We start from the raw sequence: 18,541 nt of genomic DNA, 5'->3' as shown, positions 1-18,541 counted from the left end.
TTTGACTCATGTGAGATATAAGTGGATCATGGTTTGCAGGGTACCAGAGTGCTAGGTTGTGTTTTGTTGGTAGAACCTGCAGTCTCGCCTTAGCGATAAAGGTGAGAATGTCCTCACCAATAGCAGCATTCTGGTATATGGAATGAGAGAAAGAATGGTCAGACACGTGTATACACATACACACAAGCTCACTGACCCACTTCCAATACTTTGAAAGTGCACTCTTCTAAGACAAACTAATCAGCACCTGGTTTACACACTAGGGTTCAAACAGATGTGCCTTCTTCCTTACTCGCTTCCTTAAAGTAATTATCCAGTGTTTCCAGATTTCTATGAAATATGACATTTTAATTATTTACAATATAAGTGAAATAGTTTTCCTTCCAAAAATGTCTAAGTATGTTTTTCTGTGTTGGAATGGTGTCGGTGTACCCCAACAACAGACTTGTGTGGGCGGATACAGGTCATAAAAAAACTATGTGATTAGACTGGTGATTGGCCAGCTCATCCTCCTCAGGCCAGCTCATCCATCCGAGGAAATACCGGTAGCAAGCGTTTTTTCAAACGGTCTGTTATGAGATACAAGTTTAAGGTGGTTTTTCCTCCAATTTATGCTTTGGCCACAAATACGAGTATGTGATGAGTCAACAACAATATTTGGGTATGAGTTAACACAATATTTTCACCGGACAGTTACTTTAAAGTAATCACTGATCTAATATGATTGAATTGATGAAAACACGACTTGGCTTTCACCTATCAGATCAGTGGCTTCTCCCAAGGAAGGGTGCATCTTCAAAGGGTTGGAACAGGGCCTCTTTCCCTCTTAGCGTGTAAACGAGGTGCTCGTTTCACCTCTCTCTCTCCCTGATGGCCTTTTTATCTGCCATCTGACTAAGCTGAGCCTCCATGACCCGCAATCTCTCTGAGGGAGCCCCTATCCCCCACACTGCATGTTGCCAAAACACAGAGGAACGAGGGATGAGCAGAGAGAGAAAGAACACCTCAGAGAGAAGGGGGAGTTGAACGGGGGGCTGACAGAGAGTCAACCACCACTCTCAGGTGTTATAACACAGCCAGTAGTCAACATACCCGGGAGAAAAGTTATGGTTCTACCCCATAGAGCACAGTACCTCAACTGGCATGCTACGGTGCTCCTATCATGTTCCTCTAGCATTTGAGGTCATCGACAACACACTACCTACCTTGAAATGTGCAGAGATTCTATTGAGATGGCTACATTCTAAACTGGCATGTTATGGTGCTCCTACCACGGGCCTCTAACTAGCATTTGGGAGGCCGTCTACATACAGTACCTTGAAATGTTCCGAAAAAGATCTGGTTCATGTTGGTTCCAGTAGGAATTGGCGTAGTGTGTGTGTGTGAGAGGTCATGTGTTCTAACATCTTCTCTCTCGCTGTCTGTCTCTAGTTTCTTAGCACCCTGTTTGCTCCTCTGAACTTCATCATGGAGAAAGTGGAGAGCATCCTGCCATCCAGTCTGTGGCATCAGCTCACACGCATCTGACAGTGACCAGCCCCGCCCGGACTTGACTCACACACTCTTTGTGCCAATATCATGGATTAGACGGACAGTGAGGATGGATTGGAAGAAAAGGGAAACATGGAGTTCTGAATTGCTTTTGACTTTATTTGATATGTTTTCATTTTGTCTTCAAATCTCATGTAAAACCGTTTTTTTGTTGTACAAAAAAAGGTGATCAATTGTCATCATTAAAAAAGTGGAAAAATACATAAAATAAAGGACTTTTTGTGTATAGCAATGTCTAACCTGCCATTTTGATTGTGAAGCATATCAACATTTTAATAAATATTGGATCATAGCTGCAGGTTAGGTGACTAAACCGTGTTTTGTAACTGGCTGGTTGAGGAAAGGGGGGTGTGGTCAGGTCTGCTATCAATTTCAAACAGATTCCATAAACTATATAGACATTGGGTTGTTTAGCGGCAAAACAGACGGGGATTGGCTTAGATAGTTGACAACGTCCCCAATGTTTATTGTAAAGAAATACATTTGCACAATGAGCACTTGTCTCTCAAATACATCTTTCCAGTTGCTGGTTAGCTAGCTAGCTAATTTTAGCATTGACATCAGCCAAAACACCTCAAAACAAGACCTGGTATCAAGAATAACATGAAACGAGCCACTTACGATTCCCCACATGGCAGTTTCTTGTCATTCTTGCTAGTAATCTGGCCATGCAGAATCACACCACGCTGACTTCTGCCCCATGGAAGTGCACACACAGTTTGTGACGTGGTCAGCTAACCCATCTATACTGAACTTTCTTTTAAATTACATAAAGTTTGTATTTACATAAAGGTTATTTTGTACTCGGGGAAAAAAAATTGTAAATAAATATAATGGAATGTAAGGGAAGAACGAAATTAGATTGGGTATCTTTGGACTGTAAAAAGGCATTATTGTCAGAGTAGCCAACATGTGGCATAGGGGCCCATGGTCAAACGTAGTGCACTAAATAGGGAATAGGCTGCCATTTCAGACAGACGTTGTGCAAGCGGTTGGTTGGTGGTTCGCAATGGTCACGTCTGGGCCTTGCAGGTGTGCACATCCACATCTAGCTTGCAGTCCCGGCAGTGTACAGCGCAGCACCAGTGGAACTTGCACTCACACTTGGTGTTGCGGCTGATGTGCGATGTGTCGTAGCCCCGGCCACAGCACATCACCTCGCAGCTGTCCACGCCGCGAGATGTCCGGTTGCATACCCGCCCGCCCGTCCCCACCGAACCTGAAGAGGGTGAGAGAAATGAAGAGACAATGTACAGACGGAATATACGCGAGTCAGTCATTCCTAAAGCTTGTTTAACCTTGTGACCCACATACAAGCCTTTTCAAATGTGCTTATATCTCGCCAAATATACTTAATCAAAAATCCTTGCAGCCTAGCTGCAATCTAGAGATTAGCTGCAATAGAGTGATATTTGGCAAACAGCGGTCTAAGCCCCACTACCCTACAGGTATTGACATCATTCCAATAGAACACAGCATACTCAATCTAAACTGGGTAGACACGGACTGAGGGAGAAAGCAAGGGATGGGAAGGATAAGAGGATGAAAAGAGGCAGGATGGCGGAGGAGAGATGAGAGATTGATGATAGAAGCCATCAACTGGGGCTCAGGGTCTTCATCAGGTGTTAATTTTCCAGGCGCCTTCATTCTGCGTATACCCTGGCTGGCATACAGTCTCACTGGCACAAACACACACCCTGTTGGCTGTCACACACTCTTGCACCTCCTATCATCTCAGAATGAGGACGCTGCAAGGGCGTCTGACAGGCTTAATGGACTCACTCCCAGAAATCAGCCCATAATACAATTACACGAACTGATCAATAAATTGTGAATATTCACCTCGAGGCCTCTACTCAAACCTCAATAGTCTAAAGTAGCTTCCTTGGTTCCTTCCTTTGCATTATGGTGAAACCCCTGGACAGGTGAAGGTAAATGTCCTGTCTTAAAAGGGGCTAGCTAGGGGTCGATTTGGGAGCCTATTTCTATGCCCCGCTGCTCTTTCTCCCTCTGTCCATTTGACTCCACCTGTTCCTCTGCTGAGAAGGAGGAGCGAGGTAGGTATAGAAAGAGGGAGAGCAGCCAGGTCATGTCTGGGCACGGCGAGACTCCGCCCACTCCTGACAACGTTCAGTTTCTGGTATGCTGTACTGCTAGGGGTGACGTCAAACACTCTTCCCCTCTCCTTTCTCTCTCGCTCTTGCTCCCTCTCTTCTCTCCTGGCGTCTGCTTATTGAATTATGATGAGGGGGCGCCGAGAGATGAGTTTAGCACCTGAGCCTCCATGCGGCTGAGGGAAATTGATTTCACACTTCGGAGAGGCACAAGGGGGTGCAGTCTCCACTGTGTGTGTGTGTAGTCCCAGATGACTGGAGCTAATGTCTGTGGAGAGGTTCTCACAAGATGGGCGCTGATCAGTGAACTCCCCATGCTCACATGTACACAGTCCATAAAAGGGCCTTTGTGCACTGGAACTGTATTGTACAAATCAGTGTTCAAAACAGGACCCTCTTCCAAAACACACGCACTCTTCAAAACACACTTCAAAACAGAACTGTACAGTCGTGGCCAAAAGTTTTGAGAATGACACAAATATTAATTTTCACAAAGTTTTCTGCTTCAGTGTCTTTAGATATTTTTGTCAGATGTTACTATGGAATACTGAAGTATAATTACAAGCCTTTCATAAGTGTCAAAGGCTTTTATTGACAATTACATGAAATTGATGCAAAGAGTCAATATTTGCAGTGTTGACCCTTCTTTTTCAAGACCTCTGCAATCTGCCCTGGCATGCTGTCCATTTACTTCTGGGCCACATCCTGACTGATTGCAGCCCATTCTTGCATAATCAATGCTTGGAGTTTGTGGGTTTTTGTTTGTCCACCTGCCTCTTGAGGGTTGACCACAAGTTCTCAATGGGATTAAGTTCGGGGGAGTTTCCTGGCCATGGACCCAAAATATCAGTTTTTTTGTTGTTCCCCGAGCCTTATGGCAAGGTGCTCCATCATGCTGGAAAAGGCATTGTTCATCACCAAACTGTTCCTGGATGGTTAGGAGAAGTTGCTCTCAGAGGATGTGTTGGTACCATTCTTTATTCATGGCCATGTTCTTAGGCAAAATTGTGAGTGAACCCCACACATGAATGGTCTCAGGATGCTTTACTGTTGGCATGACACAGGACTGATGGTAGCGCTCACCTTGTCTTCTCCAGACAAGCTTTTTTTCCCGGATGCCCCAAACAATCGGACAGGGGATTCATCAGAGAAAATGACTTTACCCCAGTCCTCAGCAGTCCAATCCCTGTACCTTTTGCAGAATATCAGTCTGTCCCTGATGTTTTTCCTGGAGAGAAGTGGCTTCTTTGCTGCCCTTCTTGACACCAGGCCATCCTCCAAAAATCTTCACCTCACTGTGCATGCAGATGCACTCACACTTGCCTGCTGCCATTCCTGAGCAAGCTCTGTACTGGTGGTTCCCCAATCCCGCAGCTGAATCAACTTTAGGAGACGGTCCTGGCGCTTGCTGGACTTTCTTGGGCACCCTGAAGCCTTCACAACAATTGAACCGCTCTCCTTGAAGGTCTTGATGATCCGATAAATGGTGCAATCTTACTGCCAGCAATATCCTTGCCTGTGAAGCCCTTTTTGTGCAAAGCAACGATGACGGCATGTGTTTCCATGCAGGTAACCATGGTTGACAGAGGAAAAACAATGATTCCAAGCACCACCCTACTTTTGAAGCTTACAGTCTGTTATTCGAACTCAATCAGCATGACAGAGTGATCTCCAGCCTTGTTCTCGTCAACACTCACACCTGTGTTAACGAGAGAATCACTGACATGATGTCAGCTGGTCCTTTTGTGGCAGGGCTGAAATGCAGTGGAAATGTTTTTGTGGATTCAGTTCGTTTGCTTTGCAAAGAGGGACTTGGAAATTAATAGCAATTCATCCTTTCACTCTTCATAACGTTCTGGAGTTTATGCAAATTGCCATCATACAAACTGAGGCAGCAGACTTTGAAAATTAATATTTGTGTCATTCTCAAAACTTTTGGCCACGACTGTACATCAGTCATCAAAACAGCGAAGGTAGCCTAGTGTAAGATTGAGTGTATCTCAATAGTCTAAACCAGCTTTGTTTCCTTGTATCCTTTCCTTCACTTGCACTGACATGAAAGACCTGTTCTCCAGATTACCTTCACAAATCCTGTGACTTTAGGTCAGTGTAATGAAGGAGAGGAGACAAAGAGAGGAAGCAACTTCAGAAAGGCCCCCCAGGTCTACATTAGGGGTGGTTGGCTTTGATGGGAAAGTGTGTGTGTGTGTGTGTGTGTGTGTGTGTGTGTGTGTGTGTGTGTGTGTTGCTCCAGAGGGGGTAATTTATAGCAGTGTGCAGCAGGTCGGGTTTCATCCCAAAGAACTGTGTAATGGCCCTTAAACTGGCCGACACCCGATCGCCTCGGATCACCTGCTGCCTGACAGGCACCCAGGTTCTCCGGATCACACACACTTTTCTCCCCTTCTCTCTCTGTCACACCCACTTTCTTTTCTTACCATCTCACTCACACACACACACACACACACACACACTTCTCCCCTTCTCTCTCTGTCACACCCACTTTCTTTTCTTACCATCTCTCTCACACACACACACACTTTTCTTCTCTCGCGCACGTACACAAACGCATTCCCTCTTTTTTGCACTTACTCACACACTCTACATCTGGTGTTATCCAGTGCAGCATGAAGAATAACCCTAGGGTACAAGAGACTGAGCGCTTACCCTCTGAAGATATTACCACATACTGAAGATATTATGGACAAGTAGTATGGTGGTCTACTCTACAGACAAACAGTCATGTCAGATGTCAAATAGACAGACAGCACTCAGTCTAGTCAGTCTCTTTGCTTGCTTGTCTGTCTGTCCAATGTCCGTGTATATAACTGCTTTGAACATCGAGAGCTGTGGAGTAAATCTGAAAACGCCAGACTCACCGGACTCTTGGTCTCGTATGCAGTAGTCTGGCGAGTCCTCGAAGTAGACCAGGTCGTTTTTGCTGGGCCGTTTGAGATGCCGCTGTGCGGTGGTGAAGCCCGTGCCATACTGGTTCATGACCACCTGCACTGCCCCGTTGTAGCGCCTCCGCAGATGGTCGCCCGTGCGGCGGAAGTCGGCCAGGGCCAGCCAGCAGGTCCGTACACTGCAGGAGCCGCTCACGCCGTGACACTTACACTCCAGAGACATTAATCGCTTCACTGCCTGGGAGATGAGGAGGGAGAAGATGCAAGTCAGGGAGCTAGGTGTGTGTCAAGTTGGTGGTAGAGTGGTGGTAGGACGTTAGGGTGTGTGTATGTGTGTGTTAAGGACTTGGTAACAGTCGATATACTTCCTCTAGATCAGTGTTTGACTACTTGATTCAGGTGTGAATAGTTCAGGAACAATAAAAAAATATGTAAAATGTCTGGTGATTCCTCTCAACGCTGATCTAGATCCAGTTGGTTCTGGTCAATCCCCTCTAGTGTGTATGAACTTTGAACCCCACCTTCCTCCCGGCGCGGTTGTTGTGAAGGTTCATCAGAGCCCTGGCATCTCGCTCCTTCCGCTCTTTGGCATCTACAAAGGCCTGGCTGAACCTCATGGCGTGCTCCACGTGGTCGCTGCAGCCACCCCAGTCGAACGCCCCCTTGGCGTCCCGGGACGAGCCCTTCTTGGTGGGGTCGCAGGAGCACGACTGCAGCTCTCCCTGGCTGCAGGCTCGGGTCAGGGTGTGGACCACCCCGGCCGAGGAGATGGCGTATACAAAGGCTGCTTCACGACTGCCTGGAAGAAAGGGAGAGAAGGATACTGGATGAGCATTAGTGGTGTGACAAGAAGGACATACAAACACAGGTAACATCGTACACACAAGAGTTGTGTTTTTTTACTGCCTGGGGGAATAGGGGGCGGCTAAGCACACTGGTTGAACACACACACTACACACACGCTTGGGACAGCATGCACACCAGATGGGATAAATTACGTGGACACGCGTATTAGGCATACCGGCCGGGCCAAGGCTCAAATGCACAAAAGCATACATTTGCTCATTGTACACACTTAGAAGTTACACAAATATGCAGATCTAAATTGTATAACATCTAGTAATCCCATAAAGATGCATAGAAAGTGTATAGAAATCGTGCATTACGTAAATGTTATTGCCATAATCTCACTTGGGACTGTCACAGTTCAAATAGGATCTTCATTGGAGCTTCAACACAAAACAGAAAGAGGTAACTGGTGCTGTTGGTGTACCTGCATGAATACGGTCTGTTGCTGCTTTCTTTCAAGTCTTATTTCATGCATGGCAGTGTTTTGCTTCATCTAACTCTGAGATGGATAAATGGGTAACATTTACCAGCAGTGGTCTGATAAAGGACCCGTATGACCTGACTGCTCTTGTAACTGATGAGAGATCTGTGGGATCAAAGGCTATAGATGACAAGAGGTGTGTGTGTGTGTGTGTGTGTGTCTGTCTGTGTGTGTGTGAGTTGGTGTCCAGTCAGGAAACATCCAACTTCTGTGGGTGAGTGTCTTTAACACGGTTAATAGGGAGAATAAAACAACCAAACAGTGAGAACATCAAATTAAAAATAAATCCCAGTAATTGTTTTAAATTAGCGTCCTGACATTGACAAAAAAAAGTAGCTCTCACGGTACTACAGCGATAATGCTGCCAATCAGAGCAGCTTCCTAATGTCCTGTGACACAACCAGAGCCGTGCCTGGGAAGTATGAACTCCACAGGCCCAATTAAATAACCAGATTACACTGAACTCTCAGGGCCAGTTTCCCGGACACATATTAAACCTAGTCCTGGACTAAAAAATACTTTCAATGATGAATCTCCATTGAACATGCTTCTTAGTCCAGGACTAGTCTTAATCTTTGTCCGGGAAACTGGCCCTTAAAGTTCCGCCTCAAATTAATTTAGAGCGAATATAAGAGCAGGACTGGAACATGATGCCCAAAACAATCGAGTGGATCCTGAGATTTATACCAATTAAAAAGAGATTCCAAAATTGAGCGGACTGATTAGTCCATAGTTGGTCAGGTGACGAGATGGGAGGTGACACTTTCTTATTCTAGACTCCCCACATTCGTCAGGCGTGGCAGTTTTATAAACACGCCGCGCATTGGATCAGAAACCGATCAGAGCAGCAGCAAGCACGCGCGTCAACTTGATAAATGTATGACAGTAAAGTGAGACAATGCATGGAATGCAATGCAAGCACGGGGGAAAACATCTGTTAAGGAAGAACATGTATTTCACACGAATTCTTTCACTTTGATAAACGCTAGAAGAACTTTATAGGTTCACCACTGTGAAGAATTGGTGGGAGAAAAAGCGCATACCATTTTGCCATTGATCTAGGAGCCTATAGTCTATAGCAGATGTGAATGATAAGATCACCATTTACAAGCCTATTGTGCAGACGTGCGTGTCTTGTAAATGAGGACAAAGATGAGTAGCCTATATCACTTTCCCAGGACATAATAGAAACAACCCAGCATATCAGCTATTTCAGGGGTTTTCACATTTTTCTTGCAAAGGGACCCACGCCTAGGCAAACCGGCGACCCAGGGACACCCGTCATATGCCATGTCAAAAAGTAATGTCTTATCAGGTGAATGATAACGGCAAGTAGACGTAATTTATTGTAAAAATTAATCGATTTTGTGTGCAGTTCATACCTGTATTTCAGTCAGAAAATATAAACCTACGTCTGCGCTCGATACATGTAATAGTTTAAATACATATTTTTAAAGTAGGGCTTACACGTGAGGTTTTCTCTCCCTCTCTCGCGCTCAATACTTACTACGCAGCAGTAGGCGTCCGAACACATTGTGGTCTCGCTCTATGGTATTGCAGTTCCAGCGGTGGTTCTGAAACTGATGTTGGCACTCCCCGATCCAGTCTTTAATCCCGGCTCCGATCGCCTGCATAATGTTGGGATGCTGGCGGCACAGCTGCCGCTGTTTGTTGACTAACCCTGGGATGTTGTCGCACATCACTTGCGACCCAAGGGTTCCCATGTACCTGCATACAGTGGTGGAAAAAGTACCCAACTGTCATACTTGAGTAAAAGTAAAGATACTTGAGTCATTTTCTAATAAGATAAAAGTAAAAGTCACCCAGTACAGTTCTACTTGAGTAAAAGTCCATGTATTTGGTTTAAAATATACTTAAGTACCAAAAGTAAAAGTGTAAATCATTTCAAAATCCTTATATTAAGCAAACCAGGCACCAGTGTTTATATATGTTTTGAATTTACGGAAAGCCATGGGCACACTCCAACACTCAGACATCATTTAGAAACAAAGCATTTGTGTTTAGCGAGTCCGCCAGATCAGAGGCAGTAGATATGACCAGGGATGTTCGGTTGATAAGTACGTGCATTTCACTATTTTCCTGTCCTGCTAAGCATTCAAAATGTAACAAGTACTTTTGGGTGTCAAGGAAAATGGAGTAAAAATTACACTATGTTCTTAAGGAATGTAGTGAAGTAAAAGTAAAAAAATATATAAATAGTAAAGTACAGATACCCCCAAAAAACTACTTAAGTAGTACTTTAAAGTATTTTTACTTAAAGTACTTTACACCACTGACTGCATAGAAAGTTGAGGTTTTGGCTTGGACCATGCACATTTAATCTGTTTTAATTAATGTCCTTGTGGCAATGGGTTATTTAAAAAAGAATAGAAAAACTAGGCTTCTATAACACTCAAATAAAGGAATAGAAAATTATCTGCCCTATAAAATGTGTCCAAATTAAAGAAATGCATGCATGTCTAACGTTATTGGGGGATACATTATATTATTTTACACACAAATGTATTATCAATTTTTGACTGATTCACCTAGTTTAATTAAAACAACAATTTAAAGACAGATCATAGCCTACAGTATACGTGTCCTTGACTATTATACAGTACAGACTTCATTGTGTAGGCTATACTTATTTTTGATATAGCCTATAAATCACTGCATAATATTTAATATATGTTCAATTAACTTTACACTTGCATTAAATGGTTGGTGCTATGTTCCATTTTTTTGTCTACTCACCATAAAGATCCGCCGACCCTTGACGTTAGCCAGCAGATTACTACAGATAAATAAAAACATTTTCCACTTGGCAATAAATTCATATTACTAAAGTTTTGTCGGTGTGCACATTCAGGCACTTGTACTGAGCATTTCCATGAGTAGAAAACAACACAGGCGCGCGTCAGACAGGAGTCTTGACAGCTTCTCGATTGCACAAATCAAAGTTCTACTTTGTCTTGCATTAAAAAAATAAATCGATCAGAAGAGGTTTACCGCCCGGATGGATCTTTGTACATATAAACCATAACGCTTATATGACAAAGAGGATGGTAAAAGAAGCTCATTAGATATTGGAAGCGCATGAGATATTGAGTCGATCTAAAGTTAACAGATATTTGCAGTGTAAAGATAGGCAGATGATCGTTTGCTATCAGGTTTAAATTGCTTACACAAGGGGTGGGCGCAGTCCTGTCTCAGGAATGAGGTGAAGAAATTAGATGTCTGAAAGTATCTGTTCAGGCTAGCTTGATACCAGACACAAGTTTGGCCGATTTCCAAGCGGCAAGGTGTAGAATGTGGTACGAGGTAATGTGTTAAACCCTGAGCGTTTTAACAAAAACAATCAAATTGACGTGTTTAGAAGGAACTGGTGCGCTGCAAACGTGCTTAGTTATGCTTATGCCTATAACACACAGTCGCCAAAAATTCCAGAAACGTACAGCCATGACGCCATATTATGCACACAGGTTAAGAATTAGACGAGATGCGGCCATGATGACTAATACTATTTGCAGAAGTTAAATGCAGATTAATCAAAGGCCGCCCAAAAGTTTGGGTGAATTTACAATTAGATTATCAAATTCTTTTGAACTCGTTTCGCGATCTGCTCGATTGTCACATTGCATTTCCTTTATCTTTGATCTCCGCTTCATGCAAGCGATTTAATGTTCCCAATCCCGTCTCTTCTTTGTAATTGGGAGGTCTGGTGCTCGGTCTCCTGTTGGGATGAGGTTAAGGCTGAAATTGGATTCTCTCATGATCTTCGTGGAAGAAACGAACAAGACGCAGGACAATTCATAAAAATCAACATGCCTCCAGTAGAGAAACGTTATAATGCTTAGTATAAACTCCATTTGCAGAGACAAAAGATGAACATAGTATTTTTTCAATTACATGTATCAACCCTTGAAAAAACAAAACAAAAACTGTTAGAAATTGTAAACAAAATTTTAAATGTATATTAAATGTATCTCCAAGAAGAAATACGATATTTCCATGAAACAAACAATATTTACTTTATATCAGAACATATTCAAATAGTTTTAGTCATATAGTCAACTAAAATATTTTAATCTTGAACAATATGTGGGAAGTGTGCAGCAATTTAATGCAGTAAAATGCTGGATAAAGAACGTTTTTTTTCTTTTCAAAAGCCCACAAAGGATTAAGAACAAAATACATTTTTAAAAAACTGTTAAGATCCAAGTATACAAATAATAAGGACCGTCAATCAAAAATACTACAACTTTTCTTGAAAGGTCTGCATTTGAGATATTCTCATTTGGCATAATTCCTCAAACAGAAATGACAATTAGATAAAACAATTAAGCAAATTGATTGATAACCTTTGACCTATGACATCATTATCCAAATGAATAGTGATTGGATATTACGGCCAGAGTCGATGTCTATTCGTAAAAGAGCAGGCCTGCTCCGAGCATGCTCAGTGCGAGCGTCTTCAGAACCCGTTTCCTCCAGTCGCCGTGGGAACCAGGTGGAGGAAGCGGGCAGGAACCTCCGGCCGGGTCCATTTTAGGAGGAGGAAGAGGATCACAAGGGAATATGTGAGAAAGAGTAGGGTGGACACAAACTCGAGACACACACACGTCTCTCTCTCTCTCTCTCTCTCTCTCTCTCTCTCTCTCTCTCTCTCTCTCTCTCTCTCTCTCTCTCTCTCTCTCTCTCTCTCTCTCTCTCTCTCTCTCTCTCTCTCTCTCTCTCTCTCTCTCTCTCTCTCTCTCTCTCTCTCTCACTCTCACTCTCACTCTCACTCTCACTCTCACTCTCACTCTCTCTCACTCTCTCTCACTCACTCACACACACACACACACACACACACACACCAGAGGATGTGAGCGGAGTGCATTGGGCTAGAGTCGAGTTGAGCTTGAGTAATTTGGCTGGAGCGTGGACTTTCTCTACCGCTCCAATTTCGCTCCGGTATCGCTATGCCACAAGCTAAAGCCATGCTCAGCCCAGCAGTATTCTTTTAATTAGGCCTATACTTGTGTATACCCCACCACTAATGCGCAGGGATGTTGATATGAATCGACCAAGAAATAGGTCATACAGCCTGTGTAATTGATGGCAAGACAACCAAAGAGCCCATGCAGCAACACCGGAGACGTTTTGGTTTCTATATAGGCTACTGTTGAACGAGAGGAGTAAGTTTGTAACAGTGCTAAAGTTGTCTATCAACTGTAAAATGTGAGTGCAACAGAGCCCGTTACAACTGAAGTATCTGATCATAAATAGAGTAGAGTTAAAGCTGCTTGTTTTTTTAACACAGTGCCCATGTAGCCTGTCGCCTATGTAGGTCCTTGTTCATAGCCTACAACATGTTGTTGAAATGTTGAAGCTTCTTATGATAGTCTACTTCAAAACCAAATGGTACATAGTCACAAAAGTAGATGGTGTGTTTGTTAAATTATCTTTTTTTTTAAACAATGAATGGAGCTCATTTGGAGCAACAGTTTATTTTCCTGTGAGTGCTAAGCAATTTGTAGCGGAGCAGGGGAAGGGCCATTGAGCGCCAGAGCGGTGCACAAAGACCACTCCGTGACCGGTGAGTGAGATTTCCAACAGCTCAACTCCGCTCACATACTCTGACACACACACCGCCACTTCAAGTGGACATAATTACCTAATGAGACTCTGACCTAATCCTGACCAGACCCTTTTAGGGCTGCATCCCAAATTGCACCCTATTCCCGACATGGCCTTTGCTTTGAGTACACTACATCTGTGAGTCTTTTTAAATCAAATGTATTTATTTAGCCCTTCTTAGATCAGCTGATATCTCAAAGTGCTGTACAGAAACCCAGCCTAAAACCCCAAACAGCAAACAATGCAGGTGTAGAAGCACGGTGGCTAGGAAAAACTCCCTAGAAAGGCCAAAACCTAGGAAGAAACCTAGAGAGGAACCAGGCTATAAGGGGTTGCCAGTCCTCTTCTGACTGTGCCGGGTGGAGATCATAACAGAACATGGCCAAGATGTTCAAATGTTCATAAATGACCAGCATGGTCAAATAATAATCACAGTAGTTGTCAAGGGTGCAACAGGTTAGCACCTCAGGAGTAAATGTCATTTGGCTTTTCATAGCCGATCATTGAGTGTCTCTACCGCTCCTGCTGTCTCTAGGGAGTTGAAAACAGCAGGTCTGGGACAGGTAGCACGTCCAGTCCACGTCCAGGTTCCATAGCCACAGGTAGAACAGTTGAAACTGGAGCAGCAGCACGGCCAGGTGGACTGGGGACAGCAAGGAGTCATCGTGCCTGGTAGTCCTGAGGCATGGTCCTAGGGCTCAGGTCCTCAGAGAAAGAGAGAGCATACTTAAATTCACAAGACTAAGAGCTTTCCACACCTGGATTGTGCAAGATTTGCCCATTTATTCTTTTCAAAATTATTCAAGCTCTGTCAAGGTGTTGGTGATCATGGCTAGGACAACCATTTTCAAGTCTTGCCATAGATTAGATTGAATTCAAAACTGTAACTTGGCCACTCAGGAACATTCACTGTCTTCTTGGTAAGCAACTCCTGTGTAGATTTGGCTTTGTGTTTTAGGTTATTGTCCTGCTAAAAGGTGAATTCATCGCCCAGTCTCTGGTGAAAAGCAGACTGAGACTGAGGCAGGTTTTCCTCTAGGATTTTGTCTATGCTTAGCTCTAATCTGTTGCCTTTTTTTATCCTGAAAAACTCCCCAGTCCTTAACAATTACAAACATACCCAAAACATGATGCAGCAACCACTACAGTATTCTTGAATATGTGAAGAGTCGTACTTAGTAATGGGTTGTATTAGATTTGCCCCAAACAAACATTTGTATTCAGGACAAAAAATGAATTGTTTTGCCACATTTTTTTGCAGTATTACTTTAGTGCTTTGTTGCAAACAGGATGCATGTTTTGGAATATTTTATTCTGTATAGGCTTGCTTCCTTTTCACTGTAAATTAGGTTAGTATTGTGTAGTAAATAGAATGTTGTTGAGCCATCCTCAGTTTTCTCCTATCACAGTCATTAAACTCTTAACTATTTTAGAAATCCCTGAGTGGTTTCCCTCCTCACCGGCAACTGAGTTAGGAAGGACGCCTGTACCTTTGTAGTGACTGAGTGATACACCATCCAGTGTAATTAATTACATTAATTAATTACACATGCTCAAAGGGATATTTAATGTATGCTTTTTTTTACCCATCTACCAATAGGTGCCCTTCTTTGAGAGGTATTGGAAAACCTCCCTGGTCTTTGTGGTTGAATCTGTGTTTGAAATTCACTGCTTGACTGAGGAACCTTACAGATAATTGTATGTGTGGGGTACAGAGATGAGGTAGTCATTCAAAAATTATGCTGCACACTATTATTGCACGCAGAGTGAGTCAATGCATATTATTATGTGACAAAGGGGTTGAATACCTATTGACTCAAGACATTTCAGCTTTTAAATTTGAATTAATTAACAAAAATCTTAATTTAATCCATTTTAAATTCAGGCTGTAACACAGCAAAATGTGAAAAAGTCAAGGGGTGTGAATACTTTCTGAAGGCACTTTCTAGGGAATAGGGTGCCATTTAGGACGCAAGCCCTTAGTTTTCCGCCAGTTCACAGGCCTAAGACATTTCAGCCTGAGTGGGTGGGCATTGGCTCAATGACTGCTGGGTGATTGGCTGAATAAAGTGGAAAGAAAGCTAGTTACTACCTGTGGAGATGGCATGTCTGATTGTATCATGTATCAGGGATCAGCGCTCAAGAGCTAACAGGCCTTGCCCGCTCACTGCTCAGCCACGCGAGTCACCCAGGCCCAAAGACTGCCCCATCTCGCTCACTCATGGCCAACCACGACCTACATCAAATTTCAAATCAAATCAAATGTATTTATATAGCCCTTCGTACATCAGCTGATATCTCAAAGTGCTGTACAGAAACCCAGCCTAAAACCCCAAACAGCAAGCAATGCAGGTGTAGAAGTACAGTGGCTAGGAAAAACTCCCTAGAAATGCCAAAACCTAGGAAGAAACCTAGAGAGGAACCAGGCTATGTGGGGTGGCCAGTCCTCTTCTGGCTGTGCCGGGTGGAGATTATAACAGAACATGGCCAAGATGTTCAAATGTTCGTCAATGACCAGCATGTTCGAATAATAAGAAGGCAGAACAGTTGAAACTGGAGCAGCAGCACGGCCAGGTGGACTGGGGACAGCAAGGAGTCATCATGTCAGGTAATCCTGGGGCATGGTCCTAGGGCTCAGGTCCTCCGAGAGAGAGAAAGAAAGAGAGAAGAAGAGAATTAGAGAACGCACAATTAGATTCACACAGGACACCGAATAGGACAGGAGAAGTACTCCAGATATAACAAACTGACCCCAGCCCCCCAACACATAAACTACTGCAGCATAAATACTGGAGGCTGAGACATATTGTACATATTACATATTGTAATGAAACAGCAGGGAGCAGTTCTCGAACCCTCGACCTTCGAGCCCGAGGTCCGGCACGCTATCGACTGTGCCACAAAAGCATGCTCGAGCGGCAGAGTCGATTTACGCGCTTATAAACCCAGGGTTGTTACAATATATTGTAAAACACTGTAGTAGCCGTACTTGTTGAATGTCTAATATTCCTAGAAGCTACTGCTTTGAAGGAAAATGTACTTACTACGACTGATTATGTGGTTGTCTCGCCTAGTTATCTTAAAATGAATGCACAAATTGTTAGTCGCTCTGGATAAGAGTGCCGGGTAAATTATTCAAATGTTAAAAAAATAATAATAATACATATGTGGCATGTATAGTAGTTTGAGGGTGTAGCCTATGTTATTGTGCTTTCTATAAATGCCTTCGAAATGGACTCTAAGAGCATTCATAATGCTGTATTGTATTATAGCACAGATATAGCACTGTTCCCATAGGCAATGGAGCAAACGGCGCAGCTGCACTCCCACTTACAAAATAGTGGTGCAAATGTATGTTTTTGCACCCCCACTTTTCCCCAGAAAAGTATTATGATCCATTGGTTCATTTTTCATTTTCAATGATTAGTAATGTTTTAAGATACGTCCATTTATATACAGTGCATTCGGAAACTATTCAGACCCCTTGACTTTTACGGCCTTATTCTAAAATTGATAATTGTTTTTTCCCCTCATCAATCTACACACAATGACAAAGTGAAAACCATTTTTTAGAAATGTTTTCCAATGTATTAAAAATGAAAAACTGAAATCACATTTACATAAGTATTCAGACCCAAGCTCTGTCAGTTGGATGGAGAGCTTCGCTGCACAGCTATTTTCAGGTCTCTCCAGAGATGTTTGATCGGGTTTAAGTCTGGGCTCTGGCTGGGCCACTCAATGACATTCAGAGACTTGTCCCGAAGCCACTCCTGTATTGTCTTGGCTGTGTGGTTAGGGTCGTTGTCCTGTTGGAAGGTGAACCTTCGTAGTCTGAGGTCCTGAGCGCTCTGGAGCAGGTTTTCATTAAGGATCTCTCTGGACTTTGCTCCATTCATCTTTCCCTCGATCCTGACTAGTCTCCCAGTCCCTGTCAAACATCCCCACAGCATGATGCTGCCACTACCATGCTTCCCCATAGGGATGGTGCCAGGCTTCCTCCAGATGTGAATCTTGGCATTCAAGCCAAAGAGTTCGTCGATCTTGGTTTCATCAGACCAGAGAATCTTGTTTCTCATGGTCTTGAGAGCCCTTTAGGTGCCTTTTAGGCAAACTCCAAGTGGGCTGCCATGTGCCTTTTACTTAGTAGTGGATTCCGTCTGGCCACTCTACCATTAAGGCCTGATTGGTGGAATGCTGCAGAGATGGTTGTCCTTCTGGAAGGTTCTCCCATCTCCACAGAGGAACTCAGGAGCTCTGTCACTCTGAACCATCGGGTTCTTGGTCACCTCCCTGACCAAGGCCCTTCTTCCCCGATTGCTCAGTTTGGCCGGGAGGCTAGCTCTAGGAAGAGTCTTGGTGGTTCCAAACTTCTTCCATACCCTTCCCCAGACCTGTGCCTAGACACAATGCTGTTTCAGAGCTCTATGGACAATTCCTTTGATTTCATGGCTTGGTTTTTGCTCTGACATGTACTGTCAACTGTGGGACCTTATATAGACAGTTGTGTTTCTTTCCACATGTCCAATCAGTTTAATTTTTCTCAGGTGGACTCCGTTAGAGTTGTAGAAAAACCTTTAGGATGATCAATGGAAGGATGCACTGAGCTCAATTTCGAGTCTCATAGCAAAGGGTCTGAATACTTACAGTGGGGCAAAAAAAGTATTTAGTCAGCCACCAATTGTGCAAGTCCTCCACTCGTTATCAGTATAAAAGACACCTGTCCACAACCTCAAACAGTCACACTCCAAACTCCACTATGGCCAAGACCAAAGAGCTGTCAAAGGACACCAGAAACATAATTGTAGACCTGGACCAGGCTGGGAAGACTGAATCTGCAATAGGTAAGCAGCTTGGTTTGAAGAAATCAACTGTGGGAGCAATTATTAGGAAATGGAAGACATACAAGACCACTGATAATCTCCCTCGATCTGGGGCTCCACGCAAGATCTCACCCCGTGGGGTCAAAATGATCACAAGAACGGTGAGCAAAAATCCCAGAACCACACGGGGGGACC

The 18,541-nt window shown here is 43.6% G+C and overlaps 2 protein-coding genes across 11 annotated transcripts in view; one reads left to right on the top strand and one right to left on the bottom strand.

Annotated features, from left to right (window-relative positions):
• LOC109889622 (suppressor of tumorigenicity 7 protein homolog) overlaps positions 1–1,779 on the top strand; it is a 72,167-nt gene extending 70,388 nt beyond the window's left edge. For all 8 annotated transcript variants that reach the window (XM_031823124.1, XM_020481190.2, XM_031823127.1 and 5 more), the window contains one exon: positions 1,432–1,779. In XM_031823124.1, coding sequence (XP_031678984.1) covers positions 1,432–1,527 — 96 coding nt within the window. In that variant the 3' untranslated portion in view covers positions 1,528–1,779. The remainder of the gene's footprint in view (positions 1–1,431) is intronic.
• On the bottom strand, positions 1,630–11,739 carry LOC109889624 (protein Wnt-2). Of its 3 annotated transcripts, XM_031823129.1 has the most exons (6): positions 11,090–11,738; positions 10,659–10,698; positions 9,409–9,629; positions 7,093–7,370; positions 6,545–6,809; positions 1,630–2,770 (listed from the first exon to the last, which is right to left on the bottom strand). In XM_031823129.1, the coding sequence occupies exons 3-6, from the start codon at positions 9,623–9,625 to the stop codon at positions 2,565–2,567; spliced, it is 966 nt and encodes a 321-aa protein (XP_031678989.1). In that variant the 5' UTR covers positions 9,626–9,629; positions 10,659–10,698; positions 11,090–11,738; the 3' UTR covers positions 1,630–2,564. The 3 variants fall into 3 exon arrangements, with proteins under 3 accessions (XP_031678989.1, XP_020336782.1, XP_031678990.1); XM_020481193.2 differs by having other exon boundaries at positions 10,659–11,739; XM_031823130.1 differs by lacking the exon at positions 10,659–10,698.
• Between the last annotated feature and the right edge of the window lie 6,802 nt (positions 11,740–18,541).

Source organism: Oncorhynchus kisutch, linkage group LG4, assembly GCF_002021735.2.
Source record: "Oncorhynchus kisutch isolate 150728-3 linkage group LG4, Okis_V2, whole genome shotgun sequence".
NCBI lineage: Eukaryota > Metazoa > Chordata > Actinopteri > Salmoniformes > Salmonidae > Oncorhynchus > Oncorhynchus kisutch.
Note: the sequence above shows the minus strand (reverse complement) of the source record. Positions and strands in the feature narration are given on the sequence as shown.